Source organism: Pithys albifrons, chromosome 5 (assembly GCF_047495875.1).
Source record: "Pithys albifrons albifrons isolate INPA30051 chromosome 5, PitAlb_v1, whole genome shotgun sequence".
NCBI classification, from domain to species: domain Eukaryota; kingdom Metazoa; phylum Chordata; class Aves; order Passeriformes; family Thamnophilidae; genus Pithys; species Pithys albifrons.
The window spans coordinates 61,326,889-61,346,779 of NC_092462.1; the positions used below are offsets into that span (position 1 = coordinate 61,326,889).

Consider the following 19,891-nt stretch of genomic DNA (forward strand, 5'->3'; position numbering starts at 1 on the left):
TCAGATGCAGGAGTGTATCTATATATTCATATCTTGCCCAACTCTGAAAATAAACTTTTTGAGGGATAAGGTGGTTCAGAGACTCCCAGGCATCTGTGAAAGAGGTGGATCTCGACAGGGCTTCTGGGAGCAGCTTCTTGTTAGACCAGTTGAGTGTTTCTGAACCACAGGTTTGATGCCTGGGATGCACTTAAGGAAAACCCCAAGTCAACTTCAGTTTGGTGGGATTTATTGATTAGTATTGAGTTCAATCTGCAAACAGCTGTACTGTTTACCAGCATAACATGGTTTCAAAGTCAGTAGAGCCATGTAATATGGAACTGTAGCTTAGTTTGCAATGTCCAGATCAGACCTAAGTACACTTAGCTCCATACAGCATTACCCATGCAGCAGTAACTTAATACTGATCTGTACGGTTTCTTTTTTTAAAAAAAAGCAAGCAAACTAATGCGCCCAAAACACAGGTTGAAAAGGATTCACTGGACCTCATTATACATTGCAGATTCTTTTTTGTCTCTATATGTGAATGTTTCTAGAATACTACTTGTACTTGGAACTCGGAGTAGGCATTGCACCTTGACTTCTTGAGATCTGCTTTTTTTTTTAACTAATCTCTGGTACTAATGTTGACTCTTAAGGTCAAGTCCAGGTACTGCACTGTTGGAACAGTAATGTGACTTAGCTGTGGCAATGTTCTTTACTAATATTTGTACTAAAGTCTTAATAAAAAGGCTTTTGAAGTTTTTTATTGATCATGATAAGACAATGTTCATCATTAAATGAGAGAGGGGAATGAGACATACTTGTTCTGGATGTCTGCAATACCTGTTTCTTTTGATTTTGTGTTTAGTTACATCAGCCTGAAAGTGCAAGAAGCGAAGAGGGATGTATGGATCTTCATACTAAAGAAATACAAAAAGGTGATTTTTCTACTGATAGCAACTTACTTTTCATGCTGAAAAGACTTAGTTATGATGGAAAGGTTACAGATGTGTTATATACTACATGAAGAGAAATTGAAGAAAGCCTTCAGAAATCTTGAAATGTTTCTAGGAGTTCAGGTGGCTTTGAATTTGGTTTATGAGAAGGAAGGTCCGACTTTTCTTCCAGTATGCTAGAGTGGAAGGTGAAAAGCATTTAGAATTTTAAAAAAATAGACTGCTAATATTCTGTGTAAAATCAGTAAATACCATAAAGTGTTTGGCCAGGAAAGAGGTAGAAACTTCCCCAAAGAATAGCTTTCTCCTTATGAATTTAGAACATCCTGTTTTCTGGATGTTGTGACAGGCCCTGTGAGGATATGACAATAGTAAGTACTATATGGCAAGTCACAGAGACTTTACAGAAATTTGGGGTTTTTTTTCTTTCTTGCTCTCCAGAAGATTAAAATATTTGTGGCCATCCACTGAAGCTTGAAGAGCAGTTATAAGTAGGTAGTCATCTAGCTAGAAATCTCAAGTAGCCAACTTGGATTTGTGCTCAGTAATTCCTTTTCCACATATGAATCTTCAGTAGGACCAAAGGAAAACAAGAATCCATTTCTTCCAAAACCACATTATGTGTTGCAATTGTTTGACTTTCCTGTGAAAATAGGAACAAACACCTGCTTTGTGCCCATCTTGATGGACTTTGTGCTCCAGATGCATTACAAAGATGTTTGCAGCACTACCAGATGAGAGTTGATCCTCAGTTATTGGAATAACAAGCAGAACTGAAATTAATCCCAAGAGGTACCAACGTTACTATTGCAAAATTGTCTAGGGAGGTTAAAAATGTGGGTTTTTTTCCTGGAAAGTTGCAGCTGAAAGCCTAAATGCTCTGAAAGGACATACTGTTAAGTTCACTTCTAAATTTTTAGGCATGCATACCAAAATAACCATTTATCAAATGGAAAACAAAAATAGGAGTAAGGTGAGATAAGAGCATTGGTATAAAACTTTGGAATTCTTTTTTATTCTCAGGGTAGGTCAGATTCACATACCTGGTTTCACAATGGTGTATATTCATCTGGGTGATAAGAGACATGATCTAATCACAAGAAAGAAAACGTAAACCAGAGCATGGGTTAGAAGAATGTGGACTTCAGGCCTGCAGATCTAAAATTTGAACCAGTTTTTCTGTACTGTGAGGTTTCTTTGAAGTGCCTGTAATACTGTGCCACTTTCCATCACTCAGTCTCCCAGACAGACAGTAGTTAAAATTTAAAATGTGCAGATTGAACTAGTTGTGATAATCTTGTTTCTTGTAAAATGTTTAACCAAAATCCATTTCTTGTGTAAATCATGTTGGATATGACAGGGACTGAAGAATAATGCTTTGTAGCTCTTTGTAGAGTTTTTTCTTTCTCTCCCCCACAATAATCTCTCTGTATGTATATATGCATGCATATATACAGACAGCTCAACGTACGTAAAAGGAAGTTGTTTAAAAGACAAATGTGTGTCCTGTCATGAGTATGAACAGCAGACACAGTAGTTTAGTAGTTCAAGATTCTTTGGAATGTAAACAAATCATTGCTGTTTGAGTGGGTAGGAACTAACTCTTCTTTTGACACTGTGCTACTCAGCAGTATAGCTGTGGAATAATTGTTGCTAAAATAGGTACATTGAAGAAATAAGCTACAAATTATATAAAACTGTATGTAAAAAAGTTTTTATTGGATTTATAGGTTTATGTTCTTACTGTAGCTGAAAGGAAAGCTGCTTGGAATGCCTTAGCAGCTTTTTTTAATTAAAATATTAATTCAGTGCTTTTATGAATCGGATTTTAAGAACATTCAATACAGCAGCTTCTTTGTGATTTTCTTTATGTATTGGAAGTTACAGAATTCTTTCCGAACTCCAGAACACTAATCAGCACTCATAATTATTCTCCCAATTTTTGTGATATGGAAGGCTAAGGCTCTACTTCATGGGAGTTAGAGCGTGGCACAGCCTAGCAATTAGATAATTTCCTTACGTGCACTCCAGCAGCTGCAGGTCTCACTACTGCAATTACGCAAACCTTAGTTCTCTGCAAGAGCAACGCTGGAGTATAGGTTTGATCATGTTTCACTTCATCCCATGATCCAGCATCTAAGATTCTGATGGATGAAATTTTGATTCATTAAAATGCATTTGAAATGTCAAAAGTTATCATGTATTTCAAAGATAAAAGCCCCTTGATTGCCTGTATTTCAATCATAAAGTGATTCTCAGTTATCCTGTGCTTTAGAAATCCATATTCTTGTCTTGTGTTTTTGTATTTGTTAAAAAGAAGATGATTGGATGTCTCTTATCTCCAACACTGACAATAAGTTTTATATAGTTTTAGGTTCTTGGGAATCCTTTTAGAGATGTGAGGTAGAGGATACTGTGATGCTTTGCTTGTGCTTAGCTTTTCTGATTGTGTTGTAATTATTTTTCAATAGATTTGCTGCAGAGGAATATTGCTTTAGAAAGAGAAACTTGTCATGTAAGTTCTTGTTTCTTAAATTTATTCTCTAAGTCTGTGCTGCTTTTTCCATACTTGCATTTACTTCTATTTACATTAAATATTCTCTAAAAGAAAATATTATTTTTGTATATGCTATGTGTATTGAGACTGTGCAGCTGTGTAGGTTGATGTCTAATTATTCTTTCAAATCTGCCAGTAAATAAATCCTGTATTGTTGGTCCACAGTCTGTGACTATTTCAAGACTGTTAACTGGCAGAAAAGATAAGCTTGATTGTCCTCCATGAGAATAGAGGGAAAAAAAATAGGGATTATTCTCGGAGCTTTTGGTCATGACTAGAAACATGCCATTTTAATGCAGTCTTCTGTGATTTCAGAAGGAACTCAAAAGTATAAAAGGGATAACTGGGAAAGTTGCAAATGTAAAGTGTATCTCATGGAGCAGAAACAAGGCATTTAATGCAGCTAGCAAGATGAAAAAGTGTTTTTAGTTTCTTAAACTTGAGTAGTAAATTTATTTATTACTATATTGTCATGCTGATTGGCCACATGTCTGGTGCTAGTGAGATACTTCCACTGTTCCTGCATGTAGGACAGTGTTCTTTTAAATCCTGAAATATTTTTGCATGATTTGCCATGATAAACTGCTTTTAAAACACTTAGTATGGTACTTAATTAATTCTGAGACTTTTTTCAGTAAAAATATCAATCAAATTCTGAAAATACTATGAGTTAGAAATTCTTCCATGGTGTTGTTCTGGAGAAGTAATGTTGCTTGAGCTCTAGGAATCAATGCCTTTTGTAAACTGCTATTTTAAATTTTAATGCATGTTGTACGTGAAAGTAGCATGAACAAAAAGGTTTCTCCCTTCTGTGTTTTTAAACTTTATGGAAAAAAAGAAGGTAAGGAGTTATCTTTCTTTGTGTTTTATGTGTAGGTGGAAAACTTGAATACCCAGATAACCGAAGAACATAAATCCAGAGGAATAAAATGTAAATCTTCAGAAACAAAAGATACAGAAAAGTGTAAGTGATACAGAACTACATGAATTTGTGCAGAGCTTCTCTGCTGCAGAATGAAGTTCTACTGCCATAAAATGATATTTTGGAGGAAAGGATGGAATATGGGGAATTTCCATCTCCAAAGCGATTTATCTTCCCAAAACTACTTTTAATATTACATTTAATATATTTGATAAGAATATTGTTAAATATTTAATTATAAATTTAATTACTGCACAGCAGAGTATTATAGTAGCTTTTTCAATCATAAGTGAACAAACATTTTGTTGAGTCTTCAAAATACTCATCTATCCTTCTTAAATAAAACACAGGGAAGGAAGCTGATCATTAGAGGAAAATATAAACATTGAGTGTACTTCATGGGGCTGGATGCATCCTTAGGTTGAAAAGAACTAAGGTTGAGTGTAACCTTTTATTTGTGTAGAAGCAAAAGGTGAGAAGGAATACAGTCTATTGAGTGGGAAACATTTCTAAGTTAAATTTAGATGAAGTTAATGTAGTAATAAGTTACACATTTTATTGACATAGTAATTGAGAGTATGTAATACCTGTTCAAGCTCTGGCCTTAACTGCTGTTGTCTTTTCAGCATCATAACAACTTAGAAAAAAGTAGTAAAATTAATAGTATAATTTTTTATAACAGCTTTTACAGTTCTTTTAAGAATTTTGATTTGATGAAATAAGTAATTAAAAGCCATTAGGAGTCATGTATTCATTAGTGTCTCCCAGATAGCATTAACTGCTTTCTCTGTCTCGGGGTGAGTTGAAGTTAAGGTTGATGTTCTGTTTCTTGATGTCAAATTTCTTCTGTCAAATTTCAGTTTTGAGCTTATCTTTAACATCAAACAAACAAAACAAACCACACTTGTAATAGTTTTGTCTTCCTTTTTTGAAGAGTGGTTGGAATAACTTCTGCTCCTGTTTTGTAAGATGCTGCTTTTCTGACTTCTGAATCTCAGTAACAATGAGCTGATAAAAGAGTTGCATGAAAATACAACAAATGCAGAAGACATTTTTTAACACTTCAGTTGTTACTTCGTTTTGCAGGCAACCAGCTAATTGCTCAGGATGTGAAAAAATATGATGAACAAAGTCAGTGTTCCAAAACAAAACCTGATAACATCAAGGTATTTTCAAGAATTTTTTTTATGTTCTGCAACTGTAATTTAAATAAGATTAAAATCTAAGTCTTTATTTCTTTAGCAGTTTATTTTGGGAGATGTCTTCATTATTAACTGTAAACTACTTTTGCGTTGTCTTGAATACAAAATTACTGGAAAATGATACTTTTTGAGGCAGAAGCTATTTAAAAAACAAAATAGGAAAAAAGGCAGAGGTCTCTGTTGAATCCCTTTGAGGTGTGATGGACTGATGTGCCCAATAGTTGGGAGCCTAGGATAGCGTGGAGCTTTGCTGGATCCCAGTTGTCCAGTCTGTTCAGTGTTTACATGGTCATACTGATCTGAGATCAAGAGACTATCAGACTCTATGTGAGTTCTGGGTTTGCACTGATTCCTACCGAATTGAAACAGGAATTCAGGACAAAATAGATGTTCTCTTTGAGTACATGCAGACTTTTTGGGGACTAGCACACCCATTGATTTCTGATGAAGCTTCTCGGCATCAAAGTGTTTAAGAGACATGACAAAATCTTTATAAGTAAAATTACTTGTCTATTGGAGTGTGGTGCTTTTTTAGTAAAGTAACTGACAATGGTCTTTAATCTGTAGTAAGATCCTCTTTTCTTTCTTGTTTCAAAATAATGTAGGACATTATTTCAGGTGATACAGAAGTGACCAGAGAAACTGATGTAGTTAATGCATCTCCTAAAAGTACTGCAGAAGAGAAAGGTAATGAAACTGTGCTATGGCAAATTTTATGAACCCATTGTAAATGCTAAGTTGTTTTCAGTTGAATGATTTCGAGAGATATTAGGAACTTGATTCCAGCAAATACTTGAATGTATTCTCTAGTTGATGTCTGTTCTATTACTGCTATCAAATCCTGCATTAGTCTTAGTTCTTTAATGGTGTTCTTAGTTCTTTAAAAGTTTTGATGTTTCTGCTGTGCAATCATCCATTCACATTATTGCTTCAGTATGAACCTTGGGTACGAAAGCTAATTGGAAAAATTGCATGAGTAGGGTTCTGTGACAAGAACTTCTCTTAATTCAGACCACAGGAGGTGTCTTTTCATGTAAAAATCCATGACATACTCACCATCAAAATCAAAATTCACCATCATTAATCCTGTTTGCTTCTGTAGAGAAACAAACTAGGGAAGAACATGCAAGTTGCACTGTTGTAGTTGATATATAAATTGCACTAAAATAAAAGATTGTGTGTCCACAGTATTAATATCTAATGGGTGTTTTTAGGGAATTTTGGGCTAGAGAATAAAATAGTGATTTCAGTGCAGAGGTTGTGGTTTGCACCTTTCTCTTTGCCTGTTGTGCCTAATAAAATAAAGGTATACAACTTTTTTTCCTTTTTTTCTTTCTTTTTTTGTATATGTGAAGATGAATTTACCATCGAACAGGAAATGTCTGAAAACAAAAAACACTGTCTAGAATCAAATGAAAATTCTCCAGAGGTGAGTGATTTTATTAATGTAAACTACAGTGCAAGTTCACACTGAAAATAAGTACTTTGTATTCTGTTGACAGCAATATTAAAACTATGACTTCACCTACATAGTTGTGGAAATTTGTTTGGTACTGTAAAGTACCAAAGACTCATGTAGCTCTGTGTCACAAATTATAAACTGACAGACCATAGACATCAGTGGCTGATTATTGAAGTGGAAGTAACTCCCTTCCTACACTTAATAGTATTTACAAATTGCCTAAAAGCAATTCTATGGAGTTGTATTGTGTAGTAATTGTATAGTTCTGTGAAAGCCTTGAAATTGATGTGTATAGTTTAGTCATTAACAAATATTACTTGGCTTTACAAAAATGGGATCTTTTAACAGTTTTAAAACTGTTTATATTATCACTTAAGCATATACTTGTGGTATTCTACAATGGTGGTTGTAAACAAATGTCTGAATCCTGGAGATGAAAATTGATGCTGGCCTCTAGAAATAGGCACTGCTCTCTTAAAGGCCCTGGTTTTCATCATTTGCTTTTTTTGCCTCAAATTTGGAAGTGGAAGAAAATTTTAAGAAGATATTTTTGTTTGTTTGCTCAAGGCTTGAGTCCTTACGAACTATTCTGGGAGAGATACTGCTAGACTTCAGTAAATGCTGAATGAGGCATTTAATTTTCTTTCCTCGTACACAGGAGAAAGTCTATTATCGGATATTTTGCAGTCTGAACATCTGACCATATTCGTTACTTAAAGTTGTCTTTCAAAAATTAAACTTCAAAATCAGGGGCCTTTTTTTGCGAAAGACCCCGTGTAGGTAGAGAATATCAGCAATCTGTGTATTGGAATAACTGTGATATTAACTGTTTGATAGCGCCTGCTCAACTGCTGTGGGATGTAGCCTGTGCTATATGGCACTGGGAAAAGAGATGCCAAATTTGGAGTTCTTAGATAGGATAACCCAGCAGCATTTGTGAGACCAAGTGATAGAGGTTTAGGGGAAAAAGGAGCAGAAGGCACTGCATTGTCAAGCATGCTTTGTGCCTGAGCTCAGCCACAGACGATTTTGCATATTTGGAAGATGTTTCCTTTCAGCTATATTAGTTGATTTCATAACAGGCAGTGTCTCTTCCTATGAAATCTGCTCTATCTGTATTTTTTAACTGACCAGCACTCCTTCTGCCACTATCACATTATGAATTCAGTTAGCAGCAATCTTTGTATTGTATTGCTCAAATTGTCAGTTACAGTAACTAAAATATTTTTGTCCTTTAATAGGAAAATCAGCCTATAATAGTGAAAAGGAAAAGGGGACGGCCTCGTAAATACCCTCTTGAAGCAGTACAACCTGGTGGTAAGTAGTTCATAATACCTGTGTGGAAAACCAAGGAAAATAGTGACATTCAAGTTCTGAACTCATATTTCTTCCCTCAGGTGGGGAGTCAAAAGCTGATATGAGCACTGGGAATGTAAGTGCCTTTATTTTGTTTGGGTGCTTTTAAACACAGTAATTCAAAAGCCATTTGTCTGTTTACCAGTTAGCATTTCAGAAACATCTTATGGGAACCTTGATAATTGAGTTCCATCTAAGCAAACAAAAACTATGAATAGCATCTCCTAATATAGCTGAAATTTTTAAGCAAAATACAGTATTAAGTCAGAATGTAGCAAATAACCTATCAGCTTCCAACTTAGTTCACTTAATACAAATCTCAAGTGTTACACTGGCTGGCAGTATATACCCATGTGCAGGGTGAAATTTTGTGTGCACACATGTCTTTTAATTTGTGCTGAGAGTCATTTTGTCATGAAGAGTGAGCATGACTTTGTTTCAAAAACTTGAATTTTTTTTCCTGTACTGAATCTATCATAATAATAGCTCATAGTATCTCTTAACAGCTGTAAAATAAAGTGTTATGCAAAGCAGTTGTATTACCTGTGTTATAGTTTATTCAAGAGATAGAGACGCTGGTTGGTAACTTAAGAGCTCATGAAACATTCCTCTGTCATTTAAAGCTCAGCAGTAGTTTAATTTCTTAACCCCTGTGAAGTACATTCACTGCTTAGAAAGTGTTCTGTGGGTATTGTTTCTGCAATTCAATTGGATTACAACACAGGGTAGTAATGGATCAGGCATATTTGTGGAGTAGGACTAGTTGAATTTATTCTGGTGGAAGGCTCCTCCCTTGGGATTTCCTGTATATCAGAAGCAACATTACAGTGTAGAAAAGGGATGATTTTAAAAATTAAGTTGTGTTGAAACTTGTGTTTTCTGTGTGCTTGCCTGGTGAGGCACCTGCTGGCGTCCTGGGATGTAGATAGCAGGAGTTCTTGTCCCCACTTGCTGTGTCCTCACAGCATTTCAGGCAGCCCTTTGAGTCCTGTCCCTTCTACAGGTCTGCTGGAGTTTTGTTTCAAAACTTCTAACATTTCCTAATTGATTTGTTTTCCAATATTAATTTTATGAAATGTAATTTGAATGTGTGGGATTTGGTTTTTCTGTTTTGGTGTTTCAGGATGATTTTTGTTTGGTTGGTTTTGGGAGGTTTTCCCCAATTAAAAATTAAAACTAATCTTAAAGTCACCCTCAGAAATAGATGTACCTTGGCACCCTCAGTACTGGAACAGAACCATCTTGTTCTCGTTCAACTGTTTTAAAGTTCTTGTACCTCTTAGTGATGAGTGATTGGTGGCAGTCAGTTACAGGCTGGCTCTGGCAGAAGCATTACTTGCTCCCCATCTGAGATAAGAGTTCTGTAACATTGGGTACCTTTGCATGACAGTTCTCCCAGGGCTGCTTTGGGAACTTATTGCTACTTCAGAGGAAGTGTAGGCATCCTAGTGGAGTTGTTCAGTGAAGAAAGAATAGGATTTTTGGACAGTCGTCATAAGAGATTGTGTAATTATACATAGCTTTTTTTGCATTCTGAGTAAATTAAAAATTTTGGTGATTCGTAGTTCTGTAAATTTGTTATCTGTGATTGTATCAGGTGACTGTACTGATTTTTGTATTGTTGATAGTTAAACTCTCAGAAATGTATTTGACTGAAACTGCTTTTACCTTTTGGGTCTTTTATTGCAATGACTTTAGTGTCAGTTACGTTACTGAAACTGCCATGATTTGTTTGTGGGCTAACTTTACTTGTTTACAATTTTTATCAGAAATGGTAAAATGTGTCCTGTTAAACTGAGTACAAATTTTGTGTGCTCATTAGAGTGTCCATGTTTTCTAGATTTACAGATAAGTTCTACAATGCATGTAACCAGGTTTCTGTGATTATGTAATACAATGCTGTATTTTCCTGATTTTCTTTAAATTAAGAAACTCGCTTTTTTATATTTCAGCTGCAGTTTTCTGCCTTTCCAAGTAGAGGGAAAACACCTCAAACAGGTAAGCAAATGATACCTGCTTTAACATATGAAATAAAAGATGGAAGAAATAGATGAAGATTTTCAAGAAAATCACATGTCCTTCCTAAACATCATCTCTGGTGGTCAGTGTTATTCATGAATGAAAATATCTGAGTAAACAGATGAAGACTTGCCCCTAAGAGCTACCAAGTTTTTAATTTCATAAAGAGCAGCTTAGTTGAAAGATGGAGCAGCACTGTTAAAAGCTGAATAATGCATTGCAGAATATACCAAATAATTAATTTGTGTGACTAGGCACATGGCAGAGCTTCAGAGAAAGGTAGGTACCCCATCAGACTAGTTCCTAGCAGCTTTTCTGCTTGTTTTCTTTCATACAGTGACTGTCAATCACACTTACTACATTAACTCTTTTAAAATTTAAAATTTTGTTCAGTTAATGGGCTTGTCTGTGGATGTGTGTCTAAAGAGCTTAGTGCTGTCTTGAGGAGGGGGTATTTCTTTCTCCTTTCACAACTGCTGTAAGATCTTTAGAAAATGATTGCTTAGCTTGACTCAAAAATGTACTTTTGGCACCTCAAACTAAAATCAAATTAACTGAAATACTTTCCTATTTCTTTCCTAATTTTTTCCTGTGTATAGAGTCTGAATTGCACTGGTTGTTTAAATGTATCTTTTTAATTATGGCCATTCATTCAACAGACTTTAAGACCCATTTCAGGAGGCAGATGAATCTGAAAGCCAGGTTAAAAAATGGTTTCTAAATAAATACAAACAAACATGCAACAAACCTGGAAAACAAATCTTCGAACCAAGTCCTTTGGAGTTTCCAAAAGCTTAGGTTTCCAGTTAGATCTGCCTGCACTGCACAGACGGAGTGTTTCCTATTTTCTCCACATTCGTTAAAATGTCAGCTTTAATCCATATCCTTCAGAATTGTCTCTGGAGGGTTACCTGGTTGTGTGGTACTTGGCGCCTGTAACCTGCAAAGAGAACAGACAAGAATGTGACACAGGAGTCAAACTGCATTCTGATTTGCTTTTTATTCAAAAGGACAGATACCTGACTGTGTAATTAAAAGTTTTAATTCCGGTTTCCAGGTAAAAGGCTGTTGATGTCACAGCAATGTTACAAGGAGTGTATAAAATGGATGAAATAGACTTAAACTTTTCATCCTCTGTTCGCATTTATGTGAGAAAAGGCTTTGAAAACCCCTGGCAGTGAAAAGAAAACAAAGTAGAATCCCTCTGTGCAGTTCACTTACTCTGGTGATTTCTGATGACCTGGATATAGAGTGGGGTGCAGAGAGTTTCTTTTTGGTCAGTGTAGCAGATGAAGTTGGTAAACTTCTGTTTTCTGAAGGCAGCATCCTCCCATGACACTGACACTGAGCTTGAAACTAATTATTTAGTACTAATCAGCAGTTGCTGCTCTAAAATTACTAAGATTTTTAAATTCTGTGTCTTATTATTTTTATACTTATCTTTAGTCAAATGTACTACATTTCACATCTTGGAGTTGTATCTGTTAAGGAAGGCGTGTCTTGGATGCAGATGGAGTACTCTTCAGTCAAAAACACATTTGGCCCAAATTTGCCAAAATGTACCAGAATTTTAGTTTGTCTTTTGAACACAACAGAACTAATAATTGCTGGATATATTATAAGTAGGCAATTAAATGCCTCCCTGACACCCGATCCTGTCAGATCTGGGAAGCCAAGCAGGGTCAGCCCCGGTTACTACTTGGATGGGAGACCTCCTGGGAATACCGGGGGCTGTAAGTTCTAGTCCTGAGGACTTCACTGTCACTGTCCAAGCTCACTTGGCTGTGGCAGATGAACCTTAGGAGTTAAAGGGTGGGGCCAGTTCCACACACGCTGTGCCTCACCTAAAAAATCCACTCTGCAGGCTCGAAGGGCACACCCATGTGGGGAGAGCCCTTCCAGAATCTTTGTTTGCAAAGCCTGGCCATACATACATACACATACATTATGTCTGTATTTATGTTGTGAGAAGAGGTCTATACAGTAGACAGTTCAAAGTTTTATTGCACTTGTTTGTTAAATACTTAAACATATTTGTGTTTTATTTCCTTTGCTTTTGTGTAAAAGTTTTTCACCGTTAACTTCAACAAAAGTGCCAGAAAGCTTCTGTGTGAACTTTATAATATGGTTCTGCTCTTTGAGGTCTATTTTAGATTCATTGCATTGATGTCCTTTTGTTTTCTATGAGTCTAATTGGTGATGGATTTAGAGTTTGTATCACCTTTTGTATAGCTTTTCACAAAATTAGATAGCAATTTTATGAAAGGGGAAAAAAATATAAAACCTTTTATTTGATTTGCTTCTCCTTCTGTCACTAAGGATTGTTAACCTTGCAGTTAGACATAATTTGGTTTGACAAAGCTCAAAAGCCTTGTAAAATAATCTCTTTCTTATCATAGAGTTATCCAGGGTAGAAGTGGTAACCACTGAGGCCAGGTGGAGTTAAAAATGTTTTAACATGCACAGGCCAGTCTGTAAAAAACACTGAATTGGAAAAAAGAAATACTTCAACAGAGAGTCGTGTAATTTGCATACCAGGTATTAGACAGGTTTTAAATAGTGTCTTTTTGAGCTACAGTCATCTTAGTACTTCACCATGGGCACAGTTAAACACTAGAACAGGTTGCCTGGAGGAACCACGTACACTTTCAAAAGGGGACTGAACAAGATCCTGAGCAATACGATCAGATCAATTAATTTAGCCATGCTTTGAACAGGAGGTTGTCCTAGATGACCTCCAGAGGCCCCTTCCAAGCTAAATTTTTCTGTGATTCTGTAATTGGTTGACAGTAATTAAAAGGGGGTGAGTAACTTTTGCTTTCCCATACAAACAAAACAGCATATACAACAAAGCAATAAATACAGTCAGTCATATAAAGCCTTAGTACTTAAAAAAAATTAATCATTGTCCCAGTCTCTGTATATAACAAAATACAACAAAGCCAGATTCTAAATTAAAAAGAGACTTCAAATGTTTTCTGAGTTTCTGTGGTGTTTGTGCAGAGTTGACAGATTATGCAAGAACACCCTTTTGAATTGACTGGTGAAAGATTTGAAGTTCAGGATTAAGTTTTGTTCTTTCTTTTTAGGTACAGACATATCTGATAAGAAAGAAACAGCAAATGTAAGTGCAACCATTTTAATTTCTAAATTTAAAAGCAGTATGTAATGAAAGATGTCTGTCTTCCCCATAAAGTAAATTGTTCTTGACTTACTTGCTTCCATTTTTTTTTTCAGGAAGATGAAGCTGAGAAAGCAGAAATGGTTGTGCGTAAAAGGGGAAGAAAACCCAGGCGTTCGCTGGTTCAGTCAGAGGAAACTGGTAAAAGCATGAAACTGTACTACTTCTAACAGAATGAGAAGATATTACTGTGCTTTTCTCTTTACTAATAGCAAGAAGATAAGCTTTATTCAATTTTCCTTTCTTGAGGAAAAAATCATTGAGTTACAGCTGGTGTAAATATTATGTAAATATGTGTAAATTACTGTAATCTCATGTCAGAATTGCTACATCCCAGATGGTTCTATAAAGCCTCATGAATTTTCTATGACTTCTGGCTATGAGCTATGTAAGTAAACTAGGGTGAATGTGTTGGCAAGATTGAGTCAAACAAGTGTGAATTAAAAATGTTGAAGCATAAAGGAAATGGAAAATTACTGAAAATGGGATTTATGACTAGAATACCTTTCCTAAATTGAGTGTTCATGTTGTTTTGGAGGGCTTTTGGAAAATTATAGCACATGTGTAAAATTTTACATGGGCAGAAACACTGGAGTCAGAGAAAAAACGTCGGAAAGTAGTGTCTTCTGAAGATGAACTAAAAGAACAAGAGGAAGGCGAGGAAGGAGATGGTGAGGAAGATGATGATGCACATTCCGGGGCCACAACGAGGTCAGCCACAAGATTAGAGGCTCAAAGGTAACTGTCCATAGACACACCAATAGCAAGCTTTTTTCTACATTGTTCTCAGTTGTTGTGGGGTTTGTTTCAGGGAAGAGGCTGTTACTTCTATTTTTTTGCCTTTTTCTGTTTATTTGTTTTAAATTGATGAGAGCTTCCCAAATAATTTTGATTCTAATTCTGGCACCGCTTTTGTAGAGATGAAGAGACAAAAGGGAAGGGGGTTGGGAAACTGTCAGGGTCTCAAAAAGGCATACTTGAGTATGTAAGAAGGTTAAGAATTGATCCTGTTGACAGTCTTCATCCTAGTGATGCCTGAGAAGTTGAGTCTGAGGACACTTAGTTCTGATAAGTAAAAATGGGACCTCTGTCTTGATTGTGCAGTTCACCATTTGGTGTTGGAACAGGGTGACAATATAATTATCCATGTCTGTTTCTTTTTTAAAATACATGACACTGCAGTGCTGGAGAATTTAATTTCTAGTACAGTGATATGCAATCTTGGAGAGGAATATTACTGTAAAAGACTAGGGTGGTGGCAAGAGTTCCGTTTTCATGAAGCTGTTCTCATCTTCCTTAGCACAGGTCTGCCTTTGTGTAAGCAAACTGAGTTCTAGCAGAGTTCATCCTCGTGGTTTTTTGGGAGAAACAATGAAAGATAACAGCTTTAGGAAGTTCTGATTTATGTTGCTGCCTTCCAGAACAGAACTGGAGTGCAGACTTTTGTTTTTATGTTGGTGGTGAGATTTCTTTAAATAGACCAGTTTTAATTCACTCGTAAAGATATGTTATATTAATTGTATTATATGTTAACTTTTGGTCCTTATTTGAAGCACATTTCGCAATATGATTTTGAGCTGATAATTTCAGAGCTGAATCAGCAAGTAGTTGTGTGATCTTCATTTTAGTAAAAACTATGAAGGTTTACCGCTACCACTTGGTAAAAAATAGTTTTGTTTTGGTGAAGGTAGAGGGACTTCCTTTTGTCTCTCATAATTGTTAACTCTAAAATGGTAATAAAGGTTTAGATATTAGTGGGTTCATTCTGATAGATTGTGGAAACATCTACTTTTTTATAGATTTGGGTTTGTGTCTCAGATTTCTAATGCTACCTTTCTAGCACCAATGGTAACAAAGCATCTCTATCTTAAGGTGCTACATAAAGTCTGCATTTTATAAGTAGCATTTGGGAATAATTCTTTTGAAGAGGATGCTTCTTCATTGTCAGCATTGCTGGATTAACAGTTTCACTGACTTAACCTGTTTTCCAAGCTATCAAGTTAATTGCCAGTGACCAGTTTTTCATGTTTCTGAAGTAGTGAGATACCTAAGCTTAAACAAGTGAGTTCATAACACGTTGGTTTTTTAAACATGGACACTTATATACTAAAATTATTGCAAATTTGGAATGAGTATATTTATTTAGTTAAATGCTAAATATTGTCAGCAAAGTAGCCTTTTAATTCTACATTTGATATGAAAATACAGAGTTTGGTATTGAAGTTTGTGTCTTCAAGCAACAAATATGGTTTTGTCACTGGTCCTTTTGGCAACTTTGATATACTTACTGCAAATGCTGTGCAGTCTTAGTTTTCTGCACTTGGAATGCAAGAAGGAAGTGACTTGGTAAAAGTATTTTGTTATATTATACATTCATCGTTCTCTTGTATTACAGAAAACAGCCCAGCAAGCCAACCACACGTGCAACTTCTAAAGGCAGCAGTCCAAGTCCAGTTTCTGCTAGACAACAACAGAAAATAGCTGCTAAAAAAAGATCTCCAAGTGATACAAAAATTAATAAATCTCCTCCATTGACACAGTAAGTATTAAAGTTGAATCTATTTCGAGTATTTGTTTTGGAAGCTACTACATGGCAGTATGTAATATATGTAGTATACTGCTTCAAAATCTGAGCAGCAGTCTAGTTTTGTTCTGTTCTCTGGTGATATATAGAAGCTTTTAAAGAATTTTCTTCTGTTTATGTTTTTTCTTTTTCTTCCTTTCTTCAAAATTTGGAAGACTAGATTTTTTCTTTACATACTCAGAAACCTCTTGGGGGAGTCTGAAAATACTGTTATTCAGTATTTTAACTTCAGCTGTGATTTTTTTTCTGGGTGAGGATAAAGAACATCAGTAGTTCAGATTAAAACAAAATACAATGACATGATTCTAATGCTTCAAAGATCTTTCTAAGTTTAGCTGATAAAAAGAGGAGAAACTCTGAGAGTCCTCATACGAACTTTTGAGTCCTCATACGAACTTTTGAGTCCTCATACGAACTTTTGAGTCCTCATACGAACTTTTGAGTCCTCATACGAACTTTTGAGTCCTCATACGAACTTTTGAGTCCTCATACGAAGCTTTTCCTCCTTTTCTGGTATACTTTTTAATGTGTTATGTGCCAAACACATGTAGCTGTTATCCTCTCTTGAGATGTTGGCAGTGTCTTCAAGTTGAACCTGGGACACACGTGTATCATGCACTGATGGGCTGTCACAGTTCACCTCATGTTCATTACTTGGCATGGTTAGAATGGCCAAGAGTTTAAGGCACAGTTACAATTAGTTGCATCTGAAATGTGGTATGCTTATGGATGAATGCTTAAATAGAAGAGAGGGTACATGATCTCTGCCCTTTACTTCTTCTCTATGTAAGACTTGAGCCACTATTGCTGCTATTCTGTCTTTGCAAGACAGGGTACAAGGTAATGTAATCAAATCTCTCCAAAGAAAGAGAAGGAGAGTTCTAGCCCCAAATTGTACATATGGAACACTCTCCAAAATACAGAATGAGTACCCAGTATCCTGTTAAGGTGTGATGGGAACATGCAAGTGTTTTTAATAGTAAGATCTCTCAAATAATGTATCCTCGTAATTCATAGAGATGGACAAATTAGTTCAGTCCTCTAAACAGAATTGTGCCTCACCACTCTTTTTGTTTTACAGGCCCTACTATTGTTAAAATAATTACTAATAATTCTTTTCAGGTTAAAGGTGCAGCCTGCCAAGCGTAAAAGGGAGGACAGCCCAACAGTGGTACGGAGAAAAAGCCAGCAGAAAACAGAGGAAACAGCAGTAAAGAAAGCAAAACGATAATCTTTACCAGCTCATACTGTTTGTGGAAGAGTCAAAAGGAAAAAAAAACATCTGTGCTTCTATTTTTTTTAAAGCAAAGGGATTTGCACGTGCTTGTTTCAGAGCTCTAAGTTAAACAATGCAGTACTTTTAAGTTACATTTTAAACAGCTTTATAAACTATTGTTTATACAAAATATTATGTACATTTATTTCAGATGAAAAATAAGTTTACTTTGTATCTGAATGAAAAACAAAGTAACTATATATTTTATCACTGACTTGGAAAGTTGGAGTTACCCAATGTGATGAGCTAATGCAGATGCTTCCAATCTATAAGGCACCCATGTGCCTACTAATACACTTTGTACATAAACTTGTAAAAATAGGTTGTATTTTACTCTGTGTATGAATCTAATCAATGATGGACATTTTATTTATTATATGGAAAGCATTGGTCTGTAAACTTTAGTATATACCTTAGGGGTTTTTAATTATATATTTTACATTCTATGCAGATGTCAGTAGAAAACTTCCCCTCCACTCCCCCAGGGCTGTCTACAGTCTGAAGTTCTCTAAAATGCGCTCAGACAGTTGGTAAAGTATTTTTCTCGCATGCATTAAAGTAGTTTAGCATAGTGAAAGGGACTTGACTCCTTTCTGTTCACATTTTGTGACAAAGTATAAAATTTAAAATGTAATCTTACTAGATTATATTTTCACTTGTAAATTTACTACCGACCTCAAGAAATAAATAGTATTAGGTTAGCTTTATTCACAGCCAACACCACTCTAAAATGGAACAGTTTATTTTGCAACTAAACACATGTTCTTTCAGTATTTATCTTTTTCAACAAAGAGGGACCCATTGAAATCAAAAGTCACTTAACTATAGAGCTTCAGCATTTTATGTTACATTTTATACACAGGTATTAAAAATAGAACCTGGTATTATTGCCAGAATCTTTTTTTAATGTATATTAACTCTGGTAAGAGCAAATGTTCAAGTGACGTTGTATATAAAGTTAAACTTTTCTTATGATCAAATGTGTCTCTTGTTATGATGTGATAAATTGCCAAACAATCTGAGATTATTTTAAGTGTTTTGTTGATATTCTGGTTTATAATTAAAAAAGATTTTGGGGATTGGAATTTTACTTTTTTTTCTTTTTTCTTTTGTGAGGTTTTTTTGAACTTGTTGTAAGGCAGATGTTTCCGTCAGATATTCTGCTAGGTTTCTTACTGAGATTTTTATATAAAAAATTATAAAATGTTTGCCAAAAATCTGAGTTGCTATATTTTATTTTCCTTTAATTGTTTTGCTGTGGAACTTGTTTTTACAAATGTGTTTGGTTGGAGTCCTAACTATAAGCATTACCTGGTTAGTATCTTTGAAAAATGTTTGCAGGCGCTTGTATTTTAGATATATAAACAGTAGGGAAAATATGTAACTGTTTACCTGGCTTAGTACACTATAACAGCAAGTACACACGTAATATTTTTCTAAGCAAATTAGTCTAGAAGAAGAAAATACACTTGGCTCTGAAAAATAACTGCTTTTGCTTTCTACCTTAACTCTGCTGCCATACCATTACATACCTTGCTAACATACGGCTTGATAGTTACCATGTATTACTAATAGTAATGTTTATGCGCTTCTTCATAAGCAGTTGTAGGATAAGTTGAATCTTCGGTTTTTTCCCCTTTTTCCTCCCTTTGCTCCCTGCAGTATACATAGGCCAAAGCTGTAGATTTTATCTCACCAGGCTGAACTGTGTTTTTCAAAGGGTGCTTTCCAGTCTTCAGATGGGAGCTGGGGTCCTTCCCTGCATCTGTTCCATTTGTTTCCTTGTATCTGCATTCAGTAGTGAGATTGCTCAGGAGGTTCCTAAGGAAGCCCCCCATTGCACTGTAAGTTATCATCATTTATTCTTCTCTCTGCTGGTAATAACTATCCTGCCTTGGTGCAGTGTATGTTCGCCTGTTTCACAGACACAGCTCTTCTGATGGATTATAATGATTGACAAAGCTTCAGTTTGTCACAAGTTTTTTTGACTGGGTGTTGTCTAATGGTTTCAGTAGAGAAATACAGCTCTGAAGATCAGTATCAGTCTCTTGAAGCTAAGCTCCTAAAAGGTCCTCTACTCTCCTTCTCCTTAGTGATGGATAACATTTCGGACCATCTTGTCTAAGGAATGCATCTTTGATCATTCATTAAATTATTCCGCAATATGAAGGCATTAAGGGAATTATCTTTCAGCAGGACAGCCACTTTTCCTTAAAGGGAGGGTAAAAACTGCCAATTCCATAAAGTTTCAGCTTATGTACATTTCACTTACTGCCAGCTGTTTCTCCCTTCTTATGAGACCCCACTGTCTTTCCCCACAATCACACACATCCATCTTGTTCAGAAGTTGGGCTCCGACTCCACCTTGAATCTTGATACACGTATAAAGCAATG

General features: G+C 35.6%; 1 protein-coding gene across 1 annotated transcript in view; it reads left to right on the forward strand.

Annotated features, from left to right (window-relative positions):
- The window catches only part of BOD1L1 (biorientation of chromosomes in cell division 1 like 1), a 37,045-nt gene extending 18,458 nt beyond the window's left edge, over positions 1 to 18,587 (forward strand). Inside the window, exons 12-25 of the mRNA XM_071556787.1 lie at positions 851 to 920; positions 3,410 to 3,453; positions 4,372 to 4,459; positions 5,504 to 5,583; positions 6,225 to 6,306; positions 6,975 to 7,048; positions 8,323 to 8,398; positions 8,479 to 8,513; positions 10,390 to 10,435; positions 13,546 to 13,580; positions 13,694 to 13,778; positions 14,222 to 14,375; positions 16,033 to 16,176; positions 17,344 to 18,587. Of these exons, the coding sequence (XP_071412888.1) occupies positions 851 to 920; positions 3,410 to 3,453; positions 4,372 to 4,459; positions 5,504 to 5,583; positions 6,225 to 6,306; positions 6,975 to 7,048; positions 8,323 to 8,398; positions 8,479 to 8,513; positions 10,390 to 10,435; positions 13,546 to 13,580; positions 13,694 to 13,778; positions 14,222 to 14,375; positions 16,033 to 16,176; positions 17,344 to 17,452 (1,122 nt within the window). The 3' untranslated portion in view covers positions 17,453 to 18,587. The remainder of the gene's footprint in view (positions 1 to 850; positions 921 to 3,409; positions 3,454 to 4,371; positions 4,460 to 5,503; positions 5,584 to 6,224; positions 6,307 to 6,974; positions 7,049 to 8,322; positions 8,399 to 8,478; positions 8,514 to 10,389; positions 10,436 to 13,545; positions 13,581 to 13,693; positions 13,779 to 14,221; positions 14,376 to 16,032; positions 16,177 to 17,343) is intronic.
- The last annotated feature ends 1,304 nt before the right edge of the window (positions 18,588 to 19,891 follow it).